Source organism: Macaca fascicularis, chromosome 7, assembly GCF_037993035.2.
Source record: "Macaca fascicularis isolate 582-1 chromosome 7, T2T-MFA8v1.1".
Lineage (NCBI taxonomy): Eukaryota > Metazoa > Chordata > Mammalia > Primates > Cercopithecidae > Macaca > Macaca fascicularis.
In genome coordinates, this window is record NC_088381.1 from 134,988,751 (window position 1) to 135,014,932 (window position 26,182).

The 26,182-nt window shown below is 36.4% G+C and overlaps 1 protein-coding gene across 45 annotated transcripts in view; it reads left to right on the plus strand.

The window, feature by feature from the left end:
* The window catches only part of GPHN (gephyrin), a 734,620-nt gene that overhangs the window by 647,982 nt on the left and 60,456 nt on the right, over nucleotides 1–26,182 (plus strand). For all 45 annotated transcript variants that reach the window (XM_073997568.1, XM_073997563.1, XM_073997564.1 and 42 more), the window contains 4 exons: nucleotides 7,190–7,245; nucleotides 16,697–16,816; nucleotides 18,389–18,447; nucleotides 19,547–19,700. In XM_073997568.1, coding sequence (XP_073853669.1) covers nucleotides 7,190–7,245; nucleotides 16,697–16,816; nucleotides 18,389–18,447; nucleotides 19,547–19,700 — 389 coding nt within the window. The remainder of the gene's footprint in view (nucleotides 1–7,189; nucleotides 7,246–16,696; nucleotides 16,817–18,388; nucleotides 18,448–19,546; nucleotides 19,701–26,182) is intronic.

The following is a 26,182-nucleotide window of genomic DNA, read 5'->3' on the forward strand; positions in this document are numbered from 1 at the left end:
AGTGGCATATTTACAATTTGAATCAATACAATATTTTTATTTTCACATTTTTGGATTTTGTTTCTCCCTTCACACTGATGAAGCTAATCGTCCTCTTGATGCATTCACATCCTCCTATATAGATGTGGGTGCTTATTGTCTCACACTTTCTTTGTGGATATTAATAAGGGCAAAAATATCTCAGAACTCCAAGTTCAGCTTTCTTGAAAAAGTTCAATTTGAAAGGTTTATCCCTTTAGAAGTTATTTTAGGATCATTTGGAAAAAAGGAATATTTTGAACAAACCAGGAATTATTTTCAGAGCCATGGATAACATACAGTTCTGAAAAAGTATATTAAGAGAAAGCTTTGCCATTTGAGTAGAGAGAATTTTTAAAGTTTTTTTTTTTTTCTTGTTTACATTCTGATTGAAATTACTTGTGGAAAATGCAAAAATAATCAAAAGAACATTTTAAAACTACCCATTAACTTACCCCCGGTAAGCCATTATTAACATTTTGTGCGTTTACCCCACATACAGTGGGTTAGAATACACCAAAATTCAATATAGACAATCCACAGCCGTTGTGACTTAGAGCTAGTTCTTTTTCTTTCAACAGTAATCATATTTCAGGGCTTTTGTCATATCCATTTGAATCCTCTTTGGCTACCACTGGTTCTGCAATTCATTTGACAGCCTATTTTTGCCCTCTCCTATAGGATACTTTCAGTGAAAAAGAGGGCCTTATGATATGGGAGTAATACTCATTTGAGTATTACTATCTATTATCTATTATCTATCTAGATAATTTAGAATAATTTAGTTTAGTTAATTCCAAAAAGAAAATACTTAGGAAAATAACGCCTCCTTTCCAAATACTAACAATTAATAGGCATTTTCCCTGGAAGATAATGGTCAAGAATACACAATGCCTTCTTACTCATGTATCCTGTGCCCACCTCCCTGCTTTCCATAAGAAAAGGTAGCCAGTTTAAAATTCCAAACAATTTACCTAATGTAATACTTGAGTGTAATTGCAGTAAGTATGAATCTTCTTATTCCAGGTTTGTCACCTTCTCTCGTTACCTTTCCCTGCCAACCCCTCCTATAATCTTAACTTTAGTATCCATATAAATACTATCACCCTGTGCCCTTCTTGCAGTCTCAGACGGTGTAGTTCTATAAGCAGAGTAAACAAATTACTATTCCTTCTGCCTTATTCCTCTATCAACTATTTTCTAGGACCTCTGAAAGTTATGCCATCTCTATGTGCTCTAATTTGTTCAGCCTTAAAGTGTAAATGATGAGACTCTTTAGTACTGAAAATAAATGAATAGCTATACAGTATTTCAAGAGACTTGAAAGGTCACTATGGCTGGAAAAGGAAAATGAAGGATAATTCCATGGCAGATGATTCGAAGATTATTGTTTTCTATGTACACAATGAGTAGTTATCTAGTGGTATCAATTTCATATCAAATAATATAACCAGAAATCTTCAAACAAATGGGTAAACAGAACTAAAAGTGTTTTCTGGACATTAGAAAAAGAAGGAATAAGAGGGAACAGCTTCAGGGTCTTGCATTAAACATTGTTTACATAACGCATATGCCATTAGGGTTTATATTGCTTTTATCACTTCTTTCAAATTAAATTCTACAGGTGCAAAGCAGAAAAGAAAACTCATTAGCAGATATGTCAGAATTATAAGGGAAACAATTCTAAGTCTGTAGAAGTCCTTCAAATCCATTCATCTTTTCTAATGACGTACTGTGGCTTACTTTCTTTTTTTCTTTTCTTTCCAAGCTCTAGGTTCATGTGCTATCATACCTCCACTTCTACCCTCTCCTACCTAAACTTGTAGAATTCATCTTGAAAAACTGCAACTTTTTTTAACCTGTTTCTTTCATAGATATTTTTAAATAAATATAGTCATGCACCACATTAACATTTGGGTCAAAAACAGACTCTTACAATGGAGCTGAAAAATTCTTATTGCCTAGTGACATTATAGCCATTGTAAGACCACATAGTGCAACACATTACGTTTCCTATAGTTAGATATGTTTAGATACACAGATACTTAGCACTGTGTTACAGTTGCCTATAGTATTCAGTATTGTAATATGCTGTACAAGTTTGTAGCCCAAGAGCAATAGGCTATACCATGTAGCCTAGTTGTATAATAGACTATATCATCTAGGTTTGTGTTAGTACACTCTGTGATGATGTTCACACAACAAAATTGCCTAACAATGCATTTCTTAGAATATATCCCCATTGTTAAGTGACTCATGACTGTATCAGGAAGTTAGATAGATTGATAATTATTTTTCTGTCTTTATAAGATAAACCTTAGTGTTAATGTAAAATTTGGACTCCTGTAGTTCACTAATTTTTTATTCCTTAAATGTTCTCTTAGTCTGAATTTGTCTATATTCAGTTAGATCTTATAGTGCTCTGCTCCTCAAAAAGGGTAATCCATGGACCAGCAGCCTCAGCATCAGCTTGTTAGAATTTAGAATCTCAGGCCCTGTCCCAGCCCTACTAAATTAGAATCTGTATATTCACAAGATATCCAGATGATTTGCATGTACACTAAATGTTGAGAAATAAGAGAAATAATAAAAATGACTCCTCTCTTGGTACCAAGAAACTTCTGTGTAGTTGGTTGACTGATTCTTCCTTAGCTAGCAATATAGAGTAAACATTTACCAACTGGAAAGGTTCAGGGTAAGGTGGAGAACATAGTGCAAGTGAGCACATATTCTCTCCACAATTGGTATACTTTCCCCAGTAACAAAGACCCTGCTCCTTAGAATCACTTCAGAGTGCTTTCACATGTGGACTTCCCTGAAACTCCATACTAGGTTTGCCCCAGATGACCTCCAGCTACTCATTATTCAGTTTATTTAAAGGATTATGCAGAACAGTGATATGAGCATTTACAGGAGAAAAGAGAAACACTTCCCACCTAAAACTTTATGAGAATGCCAACTTCATTTCTTTATTCTTTTAACAAATATTTATTATCAACAATGAGCTAGGCACTATGCTAGACAGAATAATGACATAATCTAAGTTATACAGAATTAATCAAAGCAGTCTCTTTTTTTTTTTTTTTTTTTTTTTTTTGAGACAGGCTCTCACTATGTTGCTCCGGCTGGAGTGCAGTGGTACAATTTCAGCTCACTAAAACCTCCACTCCCCACCTACCACCCAGTTCTCAAGCCATCTTTGTGCCTCAGCCTCCCAAGTAGCTAGGACTACAGGCACACACCACCACACCTGGCTAATTTTTGTATTTTTTGTAGAGATGGGGTTTTGCCATGTTGCCCAGGTTGGTCTCAAACTCCTGAGCTGAAGTGATTTGCCCAGCCAAAGCAATCTTTCTAAACATTCTTAAGATGCTGACTCAAATTTTGAAGGAAACAATATATATGGATCAGCAAAAAGTATATATAACAAATATAGAACTTTGTGTTAGAAAATATTACTTATTTGTTCATTAATCTTCTAAGAACATTTTTGGAACACATTCATTCATCTACCCACCATTTTGAATACTTAACATATTGAACATTTATTTAACACCCATTGTACAGCAAGTGCCAGGGATTTGCAAATACTATAAGTACATTTAGAAGCTATAATTGATTTCAGGCTACACTGGGGAAACAAAAGAGGATGCTGACAACTCTTGAGGGGAGAGGAGTCAGATATGACTTCATAGAGAAGATGACACTTGAGCTGAGCCTTAACAGCTAGAAAATCTTTAATCAGAAGGCAAGAATAAGAAAAGGATACTTTAAGTAGTGGAAGTAGCATATGTCATGGAGCCAAAATATGAATTATCTTGGTACTCTCAGGGATAGTACTAGCAGTTGATAATAGCTAGAGTATAAGGTATAAGGAAGACATGAACCAAGGCCTCTGCACATATGTTCTCTTTGCACACAATGATGGAGCACTTCCACTTCATGTCTATCTTTTTCCTCTCTCTCCCTCTCCTCCCTTCCCTCCCTATCTCCCTCCCTTTCTCTCCCCCTACCTACATAAACACACACACACACACCCCTACTTAGCTCGTACTCATTCTTCATATTCAAATCAGAAATTCTTTTATCATGCTTTTCGTGACCCTCCAGTGTAGCTCAGGTACTGTAATTGTATACTGTCATAAAATCATGTTTCTTTGCTTTGGAGTGTTTTTCTTAATTTGTATGTATGTATTCATTAATGTGATTATTTGATTAATATCTGCCTCTCCTGATGCATCAGTGACTTTAAGAGTTTTATTTTAACCACACCCATGGGAAGAAATACATTAAATATATTATACATCACAAGCCAATGATATACACACACATATATAACATATATGGTACATATAAATATACATACATACACATATATAAACAAAAATAAGTTTTATGAAACAGGAGTCATCCTTACCATGTGTGTTGAAATATATTTCTATCCTTTTAATTAAAAAGTTCTTCACAAGTTGATTTTACAGCCTACCTCCATTTGTCATCCAGAGTTTGAAAAACCTTGTAACAGCTTGGCACTGCACTAAAATAGAAGCAGTGTCTAGGTTTACCCCCTACTCTCTCTCCAGCCCCTAATTTAACACTTGGGGCATAAAAGACACTCAACAGACATTTACTGAATGAATAAAAGGAATAAAGAGCTTCAAAGGTATTGTTTTAAAAGTGTGATTATCCCCATTTTTACCAACAAGAAAACTGAAGGTTAGAGAAGTTTAGTAATTTTGCTGAGAGTCCCTCAAGCTAACAATAAACAGAAGCAGGATTCAGATTCAGGTTTCTTTACTCTAAAACAATGCTAATTTCCCCCTTGTGCAGGAAGTAAAAAAAGAGAAAACGAGTCAGGCATGGTGGCTCATGCCTGTAACCCCAGCATTTTGGGAGGCCGAGGCAGGTGGATCACCTGAGGTCAGGAGTTTGACACCAGCCTGACCAATATGATGAAACCCCATCTCTACTAAAAAAACAAAATAAAATAAAATACAAAAATTAGCCGGGTATGGTGGCGTATGCCTGTAATCCCAGCTACTCGGGAGGCTGAGACAGGAGATTGGCTTGAACGCGGGAGGCAGAGGTTGCAGTGAGCCGAGATCGCGCCATTGCACTCCAGCCTGGGCAGCAAGAACAAAACTCCGTCTCAAAACAAAAAAAGAGAGAGAAAATATCTAGGTTGCCATAGGAGGTAGCAAGCTGATAATTATTTATCTAGTAGAGAAACAATTTTAAGTAAGTTTATTCACGTTTGAGATGCAGTTAGTGTGGAACTTTGAAAGATAATTGATGTTTTAATTTTCTACAGTAAGAAAATTATCATTTGCTCTGAAAGATGGCAAAAATAATTGGGGGAATAGATGAAACAAGATTGGTAAAATGTTGATAATTGTTGAAGCAATGACTTCTATGTCTGTTGTAAAAACTTTTTTTTTTTTTTTTGAGACGGAGTTTCACTCTTGTTGCCCAGGCTGGAGTGCAATGGCACGATCTCAGCTCACCATAACCTCCGCCTCACAGGTTCAAGCGATTCTCCTGCCTCAGCTTCCCGAGTAGCTAGTATTACAGGCATGTGCCACCACACCCAGCTAATTTTATATTTTTAGTAGAGACAGGGTTTCTCCACGTTGGTCAGGCTAGTCTCAAACTCCTGACCTCAGGTGATCTGCCTGCCCCAGCCTCCCAAAGTGCTGGGATTATAGGTGTGAGCCACCACACCCGGCCTGTTGTAAAAACTTCTTAAACTTTTTAAAAAATAACCCATGAAAATGGCTTAATAAAACAACATTACCATAAAACTCTTCTATAATATTTTTTACAAGTAAAAATTGAACAATATAACAGGATTCAAAAAAAAAAACAGAAAAACAAGAGTTTATTAACTTGGATAATATCTATAAAGCATAAAATACAACATCTTGTGACAGAAGGGACCCAGTGTTAATTTTTGTCCTACTTCACATCATGCTAACCAAAACCAGTTATGCAAAAAAGGGATGACTTCATTATAAACAGTGTTTTATATAAGACTTTAGAAAAAAATATCACTTTATAGCTACATAAATGAGTAATTAATGTCCTTTTAAAAAGAGAAAATATCATTATTTATCACTATGATTATAAATGTTAAATATTCATATATAATGTATATATTTTTTGTAGATATGCCCCCAAAACTCTGCTGTTTGCAGGTAACGTGAAGGTAATGGTCATGATTTTAAAACATACTAGATAGACATTTTTGCCCCGTCATATTGGTCTGAAAGCCACATCATATGTCAAGAAAACTCTTTAAATCGCCAAGAATGTTTCTTCATCTAGCCATTGTTATACTGTATATATTTTTTAATAAACTTTTTTCATCCCAATTCTGGAATTTTTTTTTCAATTTAAAAATAAATAGCCAATGGAAAATGTGATACAGTACTGCCTATGTATTCTACTCATAAATAGAATTTTGATACATTATTTAAAAATACTGTGCTACAGTTATGAGACTGGATTTTAGTCCTAGCTCTACCATTAACCAGAAGTTGTTCAGAGTACTTTACCTTTTCTTTCTACCTGAATTCTTTCATTCTATAATTCATTTCCTTCAGCCGTCAAATGAAGAAAGGAATGTTCTTCCTGTTTCACATCAGGAAGCCCAGACTGGGAGATAAATAAGAAAACAGTACGAAGTAGTTAAATTGTTATTGAAAAATTGAGACATATGGATATATATACAAATATATATACACACACATATATATACACACATATATATGTGTGTGTGTATATACATATATCCATGAGTGTACACACACACATGACACATACGTACACATGGATAAGGTAGTATTAGGAAGATCAGCTAGAATAACATTAGAAGAGCACAAGTGTGGAAATTACAAGGTGACAGGAAGACCATCTCCAGTGACACCATGGCACAATTAGTCACCAGTGGTACAATTAGGACCACTTCTATCAGTGCATGTGAGTTGCAGATACCAAACATTAAACCAGTAGTAACAAAGTCATTGTCAAGTCTAGGAGATCAGAAAAATATTCCACTTCTCTAAGTCTTATCAAATAATTTGAGTCAAATTTTAGAATTCCAATTTTAGGTTCTTGTTCCATGCTATAGGTCCATACTGATGTTTGTTCTTGGCTCTGTTCCATCTCACAGCTGCTGATGGCCCAGGAGATCGTTTCATCATTGGGGAATCCCAAGCTGGTGAACAGGTGAGATTGGTAGGCCTGAAAGGCACTGAAGATTTCAGCTTCATGGACTTTGGGTATCTAATTCTAAATTTCTCCTATCAGTGTAGTGGAAATTAGAGAGATTAGTCAGAAAGTTATCAAAGGGATGAAAGTATAGTTCCCAGGAGAGCCAAAAGAATTATTTCTTAATTGAAAAATCTACATCTATTAATATATGGCATAGTATTATTAGTATGTCTCACAGACATGCATTACAAGCATTTTCCAGACCTGTGACTGGGTGATTCTTTTTTTCCTGGGAAAAAAAAAAAAAAAAAAAAAAAAGTTCTGAATAGAACAATTTCTAGGTAGTCTTCTCAGACTTCTCCCCAACTTGTGTTACAAATAGGGAAACTTAGAAGAAGTAGATTATTTAAACTCTTTAGCTAATTATTTAATTTTTCTCACTTGGGATCTAGCCAGGGACCAGGTATACATATATTTATATTAAGAAATGAAGCAATAATGGGCCATAATGGAAATACAAGTCCATTTGATGCTTTGAGCCCGGTAAGTGGCCACTTAATTGAAAAATCAGTTAAAGTGGGAAATTATTTTATACATTTAAAATAAATATAAATTTAAGTTAAACAAATATTTATTAGTCAATAACTTGATGAAGAGCCAAGGTCTTCATTTTAAATAAGTATGCTGTTTTAATTGCTATCAGGTCTTTCTTACGTAAACCACACAAAAGGCAATGTCTCTGATTTCCATTTTGATTTATTTAAAGTGGAAAAAACTGAGCAATACTTGCAATACATAGAAGAGCAGAATCCTTTTAGGGTTTTATTATATTTTACATTCTTTTAGTTTCCTCACTCACACCTAATTTTACAGCATTTCTTTTTAGCAGCATTTTTAATGGAGATTTCCAAAAGGTTTTACTTAATTTTTATAGAAAAAAAATAACTCTTTCACACTCATATATCATTGGTTTATGTAATATTTCTTTCCTTCCTTCCCTCCTTCCCTCCTTCCCTCCTTCCCTCCTTCCCTCCTTCCCTCCTTCCCTCCTTCCCTCCTTCCCTCCTTCCTTCCTTCCTTCCTTCCTTCCTTTTTAAGGCATAGCCTTGCTCTGTCGCCCAGGCTGGAGTGCAGTGGCACGATCTTGGCTCACTGTAAGCTCCGCCTCCTGGGTTCACGCCATTCTCCCACCTCAGCCTCCCAAGTAGCTGGGACTACAGGTGCCCACCACCACGCAGGGCTAATTTTTTGTTTTTGTGTTTTTAGTAGAGTTGGGGTTTCACCATGTTAGCCAGGATGGTCTTGATTTCCTGACCTTGTGATCCACCCACCTCGGCCTCCCAAAGTGCTGGGATTACAGGCGTGAGCCACCGCACCCGGCCATATTTATTTAAACAACATATTTCAGTTAAAACTATTGCCACACACTGGCACAAACAAGTTTGGGAACAAACTCAATTGATTCTTAGAGTGGCAGCTTACAGTTATACAAGAGAAGAGTGTGACAGCTTCAAACTTGAAGTGTGCTGGGGCCATTGTTTTGTTTAAGAGGAAATAGCATCTGTCAATCCGGTGAGTTACAAAGGTTGATCGACAGAGCTCCTACCTTATTGAATGGAACTAGAAGAAAACCAAAGAACTTTTTTCCTTTCCCTTCTGCTCCCTTTTAAAGTTTCCTCTTCCTGAGATGGAATACTCAACTGCTACTACCATGCAATATATAAAAACAAAAGTGTCAGCGGGCGCGGTGGCTCACGCCTGTAATCCCAGCACTTTGGGAGCCCAGGGCGGGCAGATTACCTGAGTTTGCGAGTTTAAGACCAGCCTGACCAACATGGAGAAAGCCTGTCTCTACTGAAAATACAAAATGAGCCAGGCATGGTGACACATAGCTGTAATCCCGACTACTCTGGAGGCTGAGGCAGGAGAATCGCTTGAACCTGGGAGGCAGAGGTTGCGGTGAGCCGAAATCTCGCCACTGCACTCCAGCCTGGGCAACAAGAGCGAAACTCCCTCTTAAAAAAATAAAAATAAAAATAAATAAAAGTGACAAGAAATAAATAAATAATAATTTTTGAAATGAAGGCAGCAGTTTGGCAAACACTGTTCCATGCCTTTCTTCTTTGGCTTAGCATGGATTAACAGTAGAAATGAGTTGAGATATATAGGAGAAGGATGGTACCAATGGTGTTAACCCTAGCTTCCTCATTTTAGCATCCAAAAATTGAGGAGATTCACATACAGCTCTCTGAAGCTAAGTTGGCACTATAGTGATATATATTCTTGTCCATGCTGCACCAAGCTGGATTTCATTACCATGATCATTTTTCTGACAAAAAGAACAGCTAGGTTTGATTCTTTTTTATAAATGACTTGTCTTATTTTGTTTGTTTGTTTGTTTGGGTTTTTTTTTGGGGGGGAGAGAGGTTGTTCTTGCTTTTTGGTTTCTGGGTTTTTTCTTGAGACAGAGTCTTGCTTTGTTGCCCAGCATGATCTCAGCTCACTGCAACCTTCACCCCAGTATGGACTCTGTCGGGGGGCTCCAACCTCACTGGGTTCTCTCTTCTGATCCATTGGTCAGCGTGTCTGTTTTGCTGTCTAAACCATGTATTTCAGTTACTATAGCTTTGTAGTATATTTTGATTTCTGACAGTGTGAAGCCTCCAGTTTTCTTCTTTTTATTCAGGATAGCTTTGGCTATTTAGGGTCTCTTGTGGTTTCATACAAATTGTAGGATTTTTTATTTCTGTGAAGAATGTCACTTGGTATTTATATAGGAATTGCAATGAATCTGTAGATTGCTTTTTTGGTAGTATGGTCATTTTCACAATATTAATTCTTCCAACCCAATGACCTGGGATGCTGTTTCTTTCTCTCTTTTTTTGTGGCTTCTTCAATCTTTTTCATCAGTATTTTATAGTTTTCCTTATAGAGATTTTTTACCTCCTTGGCTAAATCTATTCCTAGATTTTTTTATAGTTATTATACATGGGATTGCTCTCTCATATTCTTTCTCTGTTAGTTTGTTCTTGGTGTATAGAAATGCTACTCATTTTTGTATGTTGATTTTGTATCCTGCAGCTGTACTATATTTATCAGTTTTAAGAGTTTTTGGTGGAGCTTTTAGGATTTTCTATATATAAGATCATGTTATCTGCAAACAGGTACAGTCTGACTTCCTCTTTTCCCCTTTGGATACCCTTTATTTCTTTCTCTTGCCTAAATGTTCTGGCTGGGACTTCCAGTACTGTGTTGAATAAAAGTGTTGAAAGTGGGCATCCTTGTCTTGGTCTAGATCTCAGAGGAAAAGCTTTCAAATCTTCCCCATTCAGTATGATGTTGGCTGTGGGTTTGTCATCTAGGGCCTTCACTGTGTACACTCATTCTTTCTATACCTAAGATGTTGAGAGTTTTAATCATGAAATATTGTTGAATTTTATCAAATGTTTTCCTAAGTCTGTTGAGATGATCATATAGTTTTTGTCCTTCATTCTGTTGGTGTGATGTATCACGTTTATTGACTGGCATATGTTGAGCCACCCCAGCATCCCCAGGGTAAATCCCACTTGATCATGGTGAATGATCTTTTTAATGTGCTGCTGGATTCAGTTGCAAGTGTTTCATTAAGCATTTTTGCATCAAGGATATTGGCCTATAGTTTTCCTTTTTTGTGTTGTGTCCTTTTCTGGTTTGAGTATCAGAATAATGCTGACCTCATAGATTGAGTTTGGAAGAATTTCTTCCTCTTCAGTTTTCCAGAAGAATTTGAGAAGAATTAGTATGAGTTCTTCTTTAAATGTTTGGTAGGATTAAGCAGTGAAGTCATCAGATCTTGGGCTTTTCTTCAATGGGAGACTTTATTACAGATTCAATCTCATTACTCATGATTGATCTGTTCAGGTTTTCTATTTCTTCTTGGCTCAAGCTTGGTAGATTGTATGTATTGAGGAATTTACCCATTTCTACTAGGTTTTCTAATTTTTTGGCATGTAGTTCTTCCTAATAGTCTCTAATGACCCTTTGTATTTCTGTAGTATCAGTTGTAATGCCTCCTTTTTCATTTCTGATTTTGTTTATTTGGGTCTTTTTTTAGTAGTCTAGCTAATGCTTTGTCAATTTTGTTTATATTTTCATAAAGTCAACTTTAATTTCATTCATCTTTTATGGTTTTTTAGTCTCAATTTCATTTGTTTCTCTGATCTTTATTATTTCATTCCTTCTTCTGATTTTGGATCTGGTTTGTTCTTGCTTTTCTAATTCCTTGAGATATATCACTATGTTGTTTCATTGAAATCTTTCTACCATGTTGATATAGGTGTTTATTGCTATAAACTTTCCTCTTAATGCTGTTTTTGCTGTATCCCATAGGTTTTTGTCTGCTGTGTTTCTATTTTTGTTTGTTTTGGGAAATCTGTGTATCTCTTAATATATTTATTGATCCATTGGTTGCTCAGGAGCATGTTGTGTAATTTCTACATGTTTGTATAATTTTGAATGTTCCTCTTGTATTGATTTATACTTTTAGTCCATTGTGGTTGGAAAAAAATTTGATATAATTTTAGTTCTTTTAAATTTATTGAGACTTGTTTTGTAGCCTAATATGGTCTATCTGGAGAATGTTCCATGTGCTAATGAAAAAAAAATGTGTATTATACAGCTCTTGGATGAAATGTACTGTAAATATCTGTTATGTCTATTTGGTCTAAAATGCAGTTTAAATCCAGCGTTTCTATATTGATTTTCTATCTGTATGACTTGTCCAATGCTGCAAGTAGGGTGTCAAACTCCCCAAATATTATTGTATTGGAATCTGTCTCTCCTTTTAGATAAATAATACCTGCTTTATAGTGGGTGATCCCATTTCAATGCATATATGTTTACGATTGTTGTATCCTTATGGTAAATTGATCCCTTTATAATTATAGAATGACTTCTCTTGTATTTCTTTTTACAGTTTCTGACTTAAAGTCTGTTTTATCTGGTATAAATGTAACTACTCTTACCTGATTTTGGTTTCCATTTGCATCAAATATCTTGATTGATTTCTTCACTTTCAGTCTATATGTATCTGTATAGGTGAAGTGAGTCTCATGTAGGCAGCAAATAGTTTTTTTTTTTTTAATCCATTCAGCTTGTCTGTATCTTTCAACTAGGGAATTTAATCTATTTACATTTAAGGTTCTTACTGATAGATGAGGACTCCTGTCATTTTATTGTTTTCTGGGTTTGCTTACCCCTCGCTTCTTCTTTCTCTTATTGTTTATCATTGCAGTTGGGTTGTTTTCTATATTGATGCTCTTTTATTCTTTTCTCTTTCTCCTTTGTTAATCTGCTGTACCAGTGAGTTTTATGCTTGTGTGTGTTTTTATGATAGTGATTATTGTCTTTTTGCTTCCAGATATATGACTCCCTTGAGAATTTATTGTAAGACCAGTGTAGTAGTAATGAATTCTCTCCATTTTTGCTTGTCTGGGAAAGACTTTATTTCTCCCTCATTTCCAAAGGATAACTTTGCTGCATATAGTATTCAGAGTTAGAAATTTTTTATTTCAGTACTTTGAAGCTATTATCTCCTTTCTTCCTGGCCTGTAAGTTTTCTGCAGAGAAATCTACTGTTAGTCTAATGTGGATTTCATTATATATGACTTGATTTGGAGACCTTTGGACTTCCTGGACCTGGATATCCATACCTTTCCCCAGACTTGGGAAGTTTTCAGCGACTATTTTATTAAATAAGTTTCTTATACCTTTTCCTTTCTTTTTTTCTGAAACTCCAATAATATGAATATTTGTTCTTGTATGGCATTCCATAAGTCTTACAAGCTTTCTTTACTCTTTTTCATTCTTCTCTTTCTCTCTCTCTCTCTCTCTCTCGCTGGGTATTTCAAATGACCTGTCTTCAAGTTCAAAGATTCTTTCTTCTGCTTTATTAAGGCTGCTATTGAAGCACTCTATTGTAATTTTTTATTTCATTATTTGAATTATTCAGCTGCAGGATTTCTGTTTGGTTCTTTTTTATGATTTCTATATCTTCGTTGAATTTCTCGTTCTTATGAATTGTTTTGCTGATTTTGTTGAATTATAACTAGGTGTTTTTGTTGTATCTAATTGAGTTTCCTTAAGATCATTATTTTACAGTTTCTTCTCCAAGAGTTCACTGATTTCCTTTTCATTGGAGTCTGTTACTAGAGATGTATTCCTTTAGTGGTGTCATATGTCCTTGCTTTTTTGTGTTTCTTGTGTCCTTATGTTGATCTGTGTGCCTGGTGGAACTATTGCTTCTTTCAGACTTTCTAGGGTGGTTTTGTAGAGAAGCCTGTAGTTGGCCTTTAGTGTGTTGGTTGCAAAGGGCATGGTGACTTTCTGGACAGGTGCAATGGTGTAGTCTCCATGCAGCTTTTTCAGTTGCATTCAATGTCAGCAATAACTGTGAGTACTTCAGTGGCCTAATCCATAGAAGTTTGTGTCAGTGGTAGTAGTGTCATAGACTGTTAATATCCTTGGTGTGAAGGGTTTTTGGAGTCCTCCTCTTCTTGTTTTCCACACAATAGGGAGAATCAGCTGAAGGGATCCCTCTTGGCGTTAGGTCTGACATGCCCTCCAAGCAGCTACAGTGGCACTAGGCTCAAAAATGGTGCTTGGAGTGACTGTGGAGCCAGGATCCAAAGCTCAGGGTCTTGTGAATCCATTGTAGCACCTGGTTCTTGGGGTTCAGGTTCATTCTCTGTGGCAGAGTTGGGTGTAGGTTACCCAAAGAACCAAGATTTATGACTCTGAGGCACCCCCTAGCAGCTCGGACCCAGGTGCCCTGGTTGTACCTGTGATTTTATACCTAATGGGTAGGGTGTAGTACTGACCAAACTCCAAAGAGAAAGGTTTTGGCCAGGGGAGCAGGGTATGACCGCAGCTCAGGAACCAGAGCCAGTAGGGCTCAGCAGCAGCTCTGGTCACAGTGGATAAGGTACTGTGTAGTAGTGACTCTAGACCCCTGGATGGCGGGGCTACACAGATCCTTGCCTCAGACTCTGAGGCCAGGTGCAGCAGCAGCAGACACCTTAGAATGGCAGAGCACAGCTGTGGTTTGATCACCAGGGGGACAAGGATCAACACAGAAATGACTCAACTCCCCAGAGAGAGAGGTATCTCAGCAGCTCAGACTCTAAGGGGCTATTGTCTAGCTCCAGAGAAGCAGGGTACTAGAGTTATTTGACCTGTAGGTCAGAGTATCTTGGCTCAATCAGCACTGTTTCCCTAGAATATGAGCGACTACATCAGCTCAGCCTGGGATGCATAGGTGCTCAGCTTGGCAAAGTGTGTGCCACACACTTTCTAAGCCTTGCCGTAACAGAGCAATATGTCTGGAAAAAGGATGATTAAAGATTAGAAACTATCTCCAATGTCTGGATGGAGTTAAGGGAAACCAACAAAGGAATCTGCAGCACCCAGGAGCTAGCAACCATGAGATTTCCTTACCACCTCTTAGTCTGAAGGAGCAAAGAAAGATGACGGTACCTGAACCTGGGAAGATTCATAGCTATGGGAGAGGACTGCCCAACAGCAGCTGTTGCCCTCAGTAGTAGAGATGCCCAAACTATCACCAAACTGCAGCCCAGGAGGAAAAGAGCAAGGGGAATGAAAACTCTACTTCTCTGTCTCCTTTCTACCCTCTAATATCTTACTGACCCCTCCCTTTGGCTGAGTCTCACCAGACGCCAAAGTGATGGGAACCTGTTTAAAACAGTCCATAGAGGTCAGCTTCTGGACTACAGCACAGAGTAGAGAATGATGATGTGATCTGGAGAGGCAAACAGAAAATGAAACAAATCTTTGTCTTTGTAAGGCTTATATTCTAGAATATATAATGTACTTAACATTGTACCTAGCATAGATTGTGGGTTCAATAAATATTAGTTATTGGTAGTATTGCTTGCAGTAATAATATTATGGAGAGAAGATTTTTAAGACTTTTCTAATAAATTTCCTATTTTACTTTGATTATACTTTCAGTAGTAGGGTATTTTTTTTTCTTAACCATTCCCTAAGGGGTGTGTGTGTATATGTGTGGTTTATTTTACTTTATCTTATTTTGGTTGTTAAAATAACAATGACAAAACATACACACACATATAACATTAAATATACCATCTTGACGGTTTTTAAGCTTATAGTTTTGTAGTGGTAAATATATTCACAATGTAGGGACTTAAGATTTTAAATAGAGTCATGAGTCACTTAACGAAGATATATTCTGAGAAATATGTTGTTGGGCAATTTTCTTGTTGTCCAACTATCATAGAGTGTACTTACACAAACCTGGATGGTTTAGCCCACTACACACCTAGTCTACGTGGTATAACCTATTGCTCCTAGGCTACATACCTGCACAGCGTATTACTGTACTGAATACTGTATGCAATTATAATGGTAAGTATTTGTTTACCAAAACAAAAAGTACAGTAAAAAATATGGTAATCTTATGGGACCACCATCATATATGCAGTCCAACATTGAGCAAACTATCCTTATGCAGCACATGACTATACTTATGAGGCAGACATCTTTAGAAAGTAATCTTTTGGCAGGGGGGGATTAATATTGTCTCAGGATTTTTTCTTAGGGGGAATTTGAAGCATTCCTTTTCCAAACTTCAGTCTAAATCATTGCCCCTGACAAGTGACTTTCAGATCACTTGTCTATCCGATCAAATCTATCAGATGAATCTTACAGAAAAATGCTTTTCCCCATGTTGTAAGAAGTTAGCAGGGAAGGTTCTATCTCTTATACCATCAATATGAGAGCATAGACAATGAAAATCTTGTTTTTCATATTCAAAAGTAATGTTTAACCTAGGTCATTACAGACACTGGAATCGTTTTTAAAGATTTGGTTATATTTGCTCAACTTCTATTATTAATTGATAAGTGAGAATATGTTGTAGAATATTTTCATGTTTTAGAATATTTTCAAAGGCAGTACTTAAAATATTTCTGGCTTGCCTTTATTTAACCAAAAAGTTTAGTTAATAAAGTACTGCATTTCTCAAACATCAGAACTTCAGTAATTTACGAAGGTGATTTTTTTGTAATTGTTATTCATAATGTATGTCCTAGCAATTTTTTCACTTACATACTCTCAAATCACTTTGCATATATTAGGAAAATGTACATTATTTGAGAGGCAAAAGTGGCAAATGTAAATGGCAGTTCTTCAAAAGTAAAGCAGAGCACCAAGAAAGACACCTAACAGTTATTACCTTAAAGTACATATAAAATCAGCTTAAATGAACCTAAAGCCTCTTCAGTGTGAGTGCACCTGTTTGTGGGTAACTTTTATTACATGGCCCAAAATGAATAAGACTGTAAGACTTTCTTTTATTTTTTTAATATTAAAAAAATTAACATCCTCTGCAGACTTTTCCTTTGCAGCAGCAAAGTACATCAACTGTCTTTTTCATGTTTATTTCCAGCCAACTCAGACAGTAATGCCAGGACAAGTCATGCGGGTTACAACAGGTGCTCCAATACCCTGCGGTGCTGATGCAGTAGTACAAGTGGAAGATACTGAACTTATCAGGGAATCAGATGATGTACGTCATCACCAACTCTTACTGCGCTGTTGTTCCTATGGCAGTATTATGTCACAACCATTTTCTGCAATGTTTGTGAGATTAACTCAGTTTTTTGGGTTGTTTTGTTTTGTTTTTGCTTATGGTGGTATCTTATATTGTCATATATTAGTCTCCAGTAAATAAGAAATTTCCTTAAGCTTGAAAAACTATTGTTACAGGAGGGGTTTCTGTGATCATTTCTGTTATAGCAGAATTTGAACCATATTTGACCCAAGCAGTTTCACATGCAAACAAGGAAAGAAAGTACCTCAAGAAAGAAAAACAGAGATATTAATGGTTGAGATACCTTCCAGAGCAGAGATATTAATGGTTGACATACCTTCCAGCTGAAAATTTTGCCACTGAGACTAGCTTCTGATAAAATGTCAAGGAGTTCATGAAATCAGAATTCACTAGAGAAGCATTTAACAAAGAGCACTTGGGCAAGTTATTGAATATTACACTAAGCCAAGCACTTGAACCAAATGACCCTTTCACCTCTGGTTTTCTGTAAGTCCGGAAAAAGTTGTGCCACCAAATGACAGCCTGCAAATATTAAGTGTATGTCAGTTCTCCCTCCATTACCTCAAGTAAAAGATGCTGGAATCTAAGCAAGCCTTTATCTCACTGAAAATAGTGGCAGGTTATTGAAACCAGACTATAATCCAGTAATAAAAGTAGAATAGATTCAACTGAGGTTTTAATAATCAGCTATGTTTCTTGTTTTGTGAAGAAAGTAAAGTATATTGTAAAGCTGAGGTTGAAAATAAACATATATTCTCCCAAGCTGAGTAGATAGTAAAATTGGCCATGCCAAGAGACAGACACTTTCCTTGATCTGGAGATTTTCTTTCTAATCACCTTTCCATATGTAAGGTTTATAAAATTCAACTCTTGGCAAACAGGTCACATTGCCTGCTGTTAAAACTGCCTAAGCAGATTTATTGGCATCAGGGAAGCCAGCAGAGCACTGAATTCCAGAACACATGCATCCACAGACTCTGCCAGATGACAAGACACAGTTCCAATGTCACAATATTATTCACAGCCCATAAATGTAAAATTGATTATTGCAATTAATGTACAGAAATCTACTACCAGGCAAACTATAAGTCCTTTACTGAAATTTCTCTAAGTATTTGGTAACCTTGGCATGGTATTGATCCCATGATTCATGGGAAAAGAAGAAAGCTATTACCTCCATGCACATTCACTTTATTAGGGTAGCTATATGTGTGTGTGTATATATATATATATATATATGTGTGTGTGTGTGTGTGTGTGTATATATATAAATTTATAATGTATTATAAACAAGATTTAATATTTGAATTGGTACATTTTAATTTTTTTATTTATTGCCACCAAACCTTCTAATTTTTCAGGAACCTGTGTTAGAAATTCAGTGTTTTCAAAGGGTGTAGCAAATAATTGTCTTTTTCTCTATATTTGTATATATCCTGGGCCTATCTGATGGTAAAAGTATCAGAGTAGCTAAATTCTACTGCTCAGAAATTCTGTTTGAAATTACATGACCTGCTCTTATTATAGGGCACTGAAGAACTTGAAGTGCGAATTTTGGTGCAAGCTCGGCCAGGCCAAGATATCAGGTAACTTCAAAACACATAGAATATATAACCTACTTTTGTTTCTATATGATCATTTACTCAGGAAACCCTGGCTACTATAAATCTGCAGCCATGTCAATTAGCCATTAATTTTCAGGGCTTTAACAAAAAGCAAAATGAATGTTATGAATTCTGTATCACATATCTGCCCTGCCTACTTTTTAATGAAGATAGTAAAGGCAAGTTAGTCAAAAGCAAGATGAGAAAGAGGTAAAATCATGAGCCTACATATTCTACAGTTAATTCTACTCCTAGATAATCCAGAATTACCCAATCCCATTCCTAAATAATCTGGAATTTGGTATTAACTCAGATAATACCAGAATTGGGTATTTACACAGTTAACTGATAGCATATGCTCTAGTGACTACCAGTAATAATGGAATAATCTGCTCCTCCTTATATGCAAAGATGAAGCTATTTGCTATAATAAATAGTGCATATACTTTAAATTATTTTTCTTACAATGGAATATGTTTACCCTGATTCCATTAATACTAATTTGCTGAACATCCCTTTGTAACGAAGCTACACTTCTCCCATCCCAATGGCAGCACACCAAGGTGAATGTACCTCGGTAGCCACAGATCAGGACCAACCTAAGTGGTCCAAATGGAAATTATCTCTATAACTGTAACCTCATTAGCATTAATCTCCTTGCCACAAAGCTAGCCAGCTGTGGACCTCGTATTAATGCCACTAGATATTTTCATACGAATTCTTGCCTTATCAAAGAAAGTTTACAATTGGTATTTTTACTATAATGTAACACAAAACAATTTGTAAAGTAATTTTCTTCACAGGTACTCAGGAAAAAAAATTTTCAAATATGAAGTAACATATTTTTCTTTAGCAGTAATATATTCAAATCCTATTTCTGTTTTCTGTTGTGTGATTTAACTTTTAAAATAAAAAAAGCATAGGATTTTTAGAATCCCTTCATTTCATTATTTTTCTACTACTTTATTTCTTAACTTTTTTATCCTCTTGAATGTCCTTTTTTTTGACACGAAAGTTTCCCTCTGAGTTGAGAAAACGTTGTTCTTAATCACACTGCTTATGGTTCTGCTTTGACTTTCAGACCCATCGGCCATGACATTAAAAGAGGGGAATGTGTTTTGGCCAAAGGAACCCACATGGGCCCCTCAGAGATTGGTCTTCTGGCAACTGTAGGTGTCACAGAGGTTGAAGTTAATAAGTTTCCAGTGGTTGCAGTCATGTCAACAGGGAATGAGGTATTAAAAGTAAAAATGGAGGGAGTGGGGAGCGGGCCTGTAAGATAAAGGTATTTCTGACATCTGTTCTGTGTTGTAAATAGAATGTTGTAGATTATAGATCATACCAGTGGGTCCACATTCTTACAACAGGGAAACAATAAATTGGCCTAAGGATAGTTTCAAGTTCAGAATATGAGAACAAGGAAGAACTAGTAAAAATTATGTATTATGAAATGTTCTCTTCTATTAGAATGAAATATTATAACCAATGGCGTTTCCACAAAGTCAGTACACATAAGCAAAGAATTTTAGCTGCTAGCTATAGATATTAAACTATGCAAACTCAGTACTTTTTCTGTTTAGACAATGAATTGTGCCCAGCCTGCTGCTGAAATGATGGGCCACTTCTGTGTGGGAAGTATCAATGAATCTGGACATCATGGCTAGTACTTCTTACGAAAAGTTCCATTTGATCTTTAATCACCAAGAGGGATTTGATAATCAGGGTTTTTTTTTTTTTCTCTCTCCCTAAAGATAGCATCTCAAGTGGCATGATATTTAGAATGGGTCAAAACATCATTTCATTCCTGATTTAGAAAAGAGAATTTAGTTCATCTCTTTCTGAGAACTATTAAAAAACTTCCCATTGCCTGTTTTGCTTAGGTTGTGCAAAACTTCAGTCAGAAGCTCTAAGGTCAAATAGAGAATACTAAAATGTGAATCTGCTGGAAACTCAAAACCTTTTAAAAGAATCAGAAACTATTGAGATTTTTAAAAGTATTAATAATTCCTTTGACGTTACTATTAAAGAAAAGATTAACGGGATTTTTTTTTAATCTCTTTGTTCTGAAAATAAACTCATCATTATTTTTAATTTCTTGAAGTCTTGGAAATGAAAATTTTCAAAGGTCTTTTTATGACCTTATAGTCCTTTTGGTTAAAGCAAAAGAATAGACTCTTTTATTTTGCGAATGGATAGCTAAATCAACATTCCAGATGTGCTTACTTCCCACTATATATGCACTAGTCATTTCCAAAAACTATTGATTGACAGAAAACAAACATTCTTTTCAATTTGATCTACACAGTAATGATTTTAATATCCTTAGGACCAAATAACACTATATATAGCATCAGAAATAAATTTTTATTACACTGGTTGACTCAATGAACTATTCTTTTTTATGATTTACTTAACATGCTTTGTGCATCAAGTAAGTTCACGGAGTTTGAGAAAGCTAAACAGCAGCACACTCAGGGACCAGGCATGGTGGCTTATACCTGTAATTCCAGCATTTAGGGAGGCTGAAGCAGGGGGATCAATTGAGGCTAAGAGTTCAAAACCAGCCTGGGCAACATAGTGGGACCCTGCCTCTACTAAAAAATTAAAAATAGCTATGCTTGGTAGCACATGCCTATAGTCCTAGCTACTGGGGAGGCTGAGGTGGGAGGATTACTTGAGCCCAGGAATTCAAGGCTGCAGTGAGCTACGATGGCACCACTGCACTTTAGCCTAGGTGACAGAGTGAGACCCTATCACAAAATAAAGTAAAATAAGAATTAACACACTCATAAATAACTATTTAGTTAATAGGAAACTCTGTTTAAGCGATATTGCTTATATTTCTCTCTCATGCTTTTGTAGGTCTGGACTCAGCCTCTCAATTATTCACAGAGTATATTGTTAGTGTTTTGTTTAAGCTACCTTTTACACTCAGTTAAAACTAATTACTGGAAGTAGGCTAAGGTAATGGGATGAAAATAGAGATGGTATTATATCATGAAATCTAGGGAAGAATTTGTAGTCTTAGTTCCCTGCCCCCATAGAGCGTATTATTCTTGAAGAAGCTTTGACTAATTCTACATGACTCATTCCCCTACTTTAACAGGGCTGCTATACTAAACTATACCACAGTTTTCCAAGAGAATAATGCTTCTAAATTATATAATCTTGGGTTCCATATAGCTCAACATTCCTCCCTTTCTCTTATTCAAGTTAGTTTTTATTATGACTCTGTGATCATATAATTTAGTTTTGTTCAGCAGATAATTGGGTACCTCTGTGCCAGGCACTTTACTGGAAATTAGTGATAAAAGAGATAAAGCATATTATCTCTCCTGAAGGCTTGAAATTCTCAGATACCCAGAGAACAATAGCAAAAAAATATTATCTATTTTCAGAAAGGGCAAAAGAAATTGCACTTAATGTGGCAAGGCCATAATTTACCCAGTCACAGTACAAACTTCCTTAAGTATTGGTTTTAGTTTCCAAAACCAATAGCTGGGCATGGTTGCTCACGCCTGTAATCCCAGCACTTTGGGAGGCTGAGGCAGGAGGATCGCTTGAGGTCAGGAGTTTGAGACCAGACTGACCAACATGGCAAAAGCCTGTCTGTACTAAAAATACAAAAAAATTAGCTGGGTGTGATGGCACATGCCTGTAGTGACAACTGCTTGGGAGGCTGAGGCAGGAGAATTGCTTGATCCCGGGAGGCGGAGGTTGCAGTGAGCTGAGATCGCACCACTGCACTCTAGTCTAGGCAACAGAGAGAGACTCCATCTCAAAAACAAAAACAAAAAAAGATATATATGGTTTCACATATGTCCACTTCTTGAATTTCATGTGACATATTGGTAAGCAGGACAGTTGCCTTGGCAACCCAAAGAATGCCATACAAGATATCTATGTATACTCTTTAAAACCTACCCGGTATTTTGTTAACTGTATGAGCTTGTTAAGGACCAGCAAATTATTTCAAAATTGGGGATATAGAGTTATCAACTATAGCTAACATGGAATAGCTGATTTCGATATTTGTTGATTTCAACAAACTGTGCATATTAAAATTTAGATATGCAACCTGTGGTGGCTCATGCCTGTAATCCTAGCAATTTGGGAGGCTGAGATGGGTAGATCACTTGAGGCTAGGAGTTTGAGACCAGCCTGAGCAACATGGCAAAACCCTAACTCTACAAAAAAATACAAAAATTAGCCAGGCATGATGCTATGCCCCTGTAGTCTCTGCTACTCAGGAGGCTGAGGCAAAGGTTACAGTGAGCAATGACCATTCCACTGCACTATACCTGGGAAACAGAGTGATACCTTGAAAAAAAAAAAATTAAAAAAAAAAACAGAGAGAGGGAGAGGGAGAGAAGGAAGGAAGGAAGGACGGGAGGGAGGGAGGGAGGGAGGGAAGAAGAAGGGAAGGAGGGGAGGGGAGGGAAAGGAAGGGAAGGGAGAGAAAAGAAAAGAAACAAGGAAAGGAAGGGAGGGGAGGGGAGGGCAGGGCAGAGCTGCTTAGGAGGTGGGTGCACCAAAATCTCACTAATCACTGCTGAAGAAATTATTCATGTAACCAGATACCACCTGTTCCCCAAAAACCTATTGAATTAAAAATTTTAAAAAGACAGGAAAAGAAAACTCATTCAGAATCCAAAAAAGAAAGAAAGAAAGAAAAAGAGTCTTGCCATTTTGCCCAGGCTGGCCTTAAACTCCTAAGCTCAAGCGATCCTCCCACCTCAGCTTCCCAAGTAGCTGAGACTACAGGCTTATGCTACCATAGCCACTTCACAGGACAGTTTTTAAGCCAAAATTATTAAACCAATCAAATCTGTCCATAGTCAGCTTAATGGAAATATTATAGTAATTATTTTCTAATACAATTTGTAAAACTCTGTATTTCTAAACCAAATTCTTAAAGACTCCTTAAATTATGTTTAAAAGCTCTAAATGTTTCTCTTCCCTTCTTATCTTGTAACCTAGTAAGCCAAGCAATTAGCTTAACTATCAGTTAAACCTTTTTTTCCCCAGAGTTTTGTTAAAAGCTATTTGGAACAGGAACATGCTTCATGAGAGCTCATTGACTTTTCTCCCTCTTTTTCTGTTAGACCTATTTATCTGAACTATCTGGGTGTGTCCATAATAACCAGAATTGTGTTTTGATCAATTAATAAATTAAGTTTTCTAGAAGACAGAGAAAGAAACTGAGATGATTACCACAAATATGTAGAGAATTACTGACCACTATAAAAGTCTAATCATCTTCTCTTTGCAAAGAGTGGGAAAGCCTTAAAAGCAAGCAAACCCATTTCAATACGTGAGAAAGAAAGGAAGTCATTACAACCAGTTCGAATAGTGTCTTAGGCCCTTGATGATTCCATCAAGACTATAGCATTAATAAAGTCTCTAAAAATACTTTATAGTGAATAATCATAGTCATATCAAAAGTACTTCAAAATGACCACTGCAATTCCAAGTTGTCTTTGATGAAATTATACTTTTTAGAAAGATAAATATGTGAAAGAGAAAACAGAAGCCAGAGTTATGCCTGGAGATAGTGCAAGTTTATTATTAAATGAACCCATGAATTCATTAGCTACTGGTCATTCAGAAGGGAAAAATAGCACTTAAATATTGTATCTAAAGTCCTCAACAGTAAAGGTTGAACCCCTGACAGCTAACCCTAAAACCCAACAAGCTAGAATGGGTAGAGAGGAAATCTTTCCCAAAGCCAGTTTCTCATAGACAAAACAAAACTAAGAAAAGTTCTCATAGGCACACAACAATGTGGCCAATTGACAGATAAGATGGCCAGTTTCAAATCTTTACTAAGAAAAAAATTAATATAAATCCAATCATAACCAAACAATTCTGGAAACCTTATACTTATAACAAAATATCAGCTATCTTTGGGAGTTCAACAAAAAAAAGGATCAGACCTCAAAACAAGGGCTGGAGTTAATCTAAGCATCATAGACAAGGAATCCCCCCAACAAAAAGGCAGAAGAGACCTCACTGAAATACAGTATAACCAATAATATAACTGGTGGCAAGGGCTTCCGCCTAAGTCTTGGTAGGATTTTCATAATACCAAAATCCTAATAGAAAGACCACCTGAGAAACTTGTTGATCATACAAAATGGTTATATTAAAGTTTCTGAGGAAAAGAAAACATCACCTTGAAAATGCTGGAGAGAGAAAAATAATTTTTCCTCAACCCTATGAGTTCTTACCTGGGACCTCTATAAAAGATAGATGTTTTTTTCTTAACAAGAAAAAAACAGAAGTTAGTTAACATGTATACCTCATGTATATATGGGAGATACCCAACGGAAAATTAGTAACTCCTAAAGTGTTGGCTGAGAAGTCTGGCTTAAATAGCATCTTCAGCAAAGAACGATACATTCTTAGAGAAGTGATGAGACAAAAGAAAAGGACCTTGAGTCTCTAGGGCCGGCAATCTGTGGGAAGGCAAATATATGGGAAACTAATGATAGATTAAAGGCTAGTTAATAAAGTTTGATCTATAAATTCCTCTGGCGCCATTTGCAGGCTGATAAGTGTCCAAAGATTTATCCCTCCTGCCGGGCGCGGTGGCTCACGCCTGTAATCCCAGCACTTTGGGAGGCCGAGGCAGGCAGATCACCCGAGGTCAGGAGTTCAAGACCAGCCTGGCCAACATGGCAAACCCCCATCTCTACTAAAAATGCAAAAATTAGCCAGGCATGGTAGTGTGTGCATGTAGTCCCAGATACACAGGAAGCTGTGGTAGGAGGATCGCTAGAACCCAGGGGGCGAAGGTTGCAATGAGCTGAGATTGCACCACTGCACTCCAGCCTGTGCAACAGAATAAGACTCCATCTCAAAAAAAAAAGTGGGAAGATAGTGGCACCATTGATAATACCAAAAATGGGAAATTGAAGTTGGTGACTTGATATGGAGATGATGGGTTATGTTTTGTTTTACCTTGTATTTTTTTCTATTGAAACTATAATAAATTTCAGACATCATTCCCAAGATGACTGGAAGTATAACAGAAAATAAGATTCAGTTTTAAAAGGAAAAATTGTGAGTTTATTCTAGTATATTTAGCCTTATACTCTGTCATTTAATTCTGTATTGTTGTCTTTGAAATTATTTAAAATGCACTGTAAATCCCACACCCTCATGTAACTAGCTATTTTTTCATTTTGTCAGTTTTACAGACAAATAACTGGTTCTCCAGTGACCTCTAATTTTCCATTATTTCTGGAACTGTTTGCAGCAAAATAACAGAGAGGAACATAAATAGCAAAGAAAACACCCTGATAACAGAGGAATCTTATTTACTTGGTGGTCAGCACCCTGCTTTGAAAAAAAAAGACATAATCACACAGTTTTCTTTCTAAAGCAACTGGTTTGATTAATGGAGTTAAAGAGCTGCAAGCCTTGCCCCTTATAAAATTATAATCACTTTAATAACTGTGTGTTAATTAAGATCAGAAAATTAATCTATGTTAGCATTGCAATAGCAATTTTCCAAGCACTGCCAGTGAGTAAGAATGAAAGTGAGTTACAATGTCACATGGCATCTGATTAAGTAAAATTAGTACAGTATTCAAAGGGAAGACTCCCTGGTGACACTGAATAAGATGGTCAGAGTTTTCCTCTAGCCTATTGTAAGGGGACAGTTGGTTGCAAAGCTACTACTTTTCCAATATAAAGTCAAAAATCTGGCCAC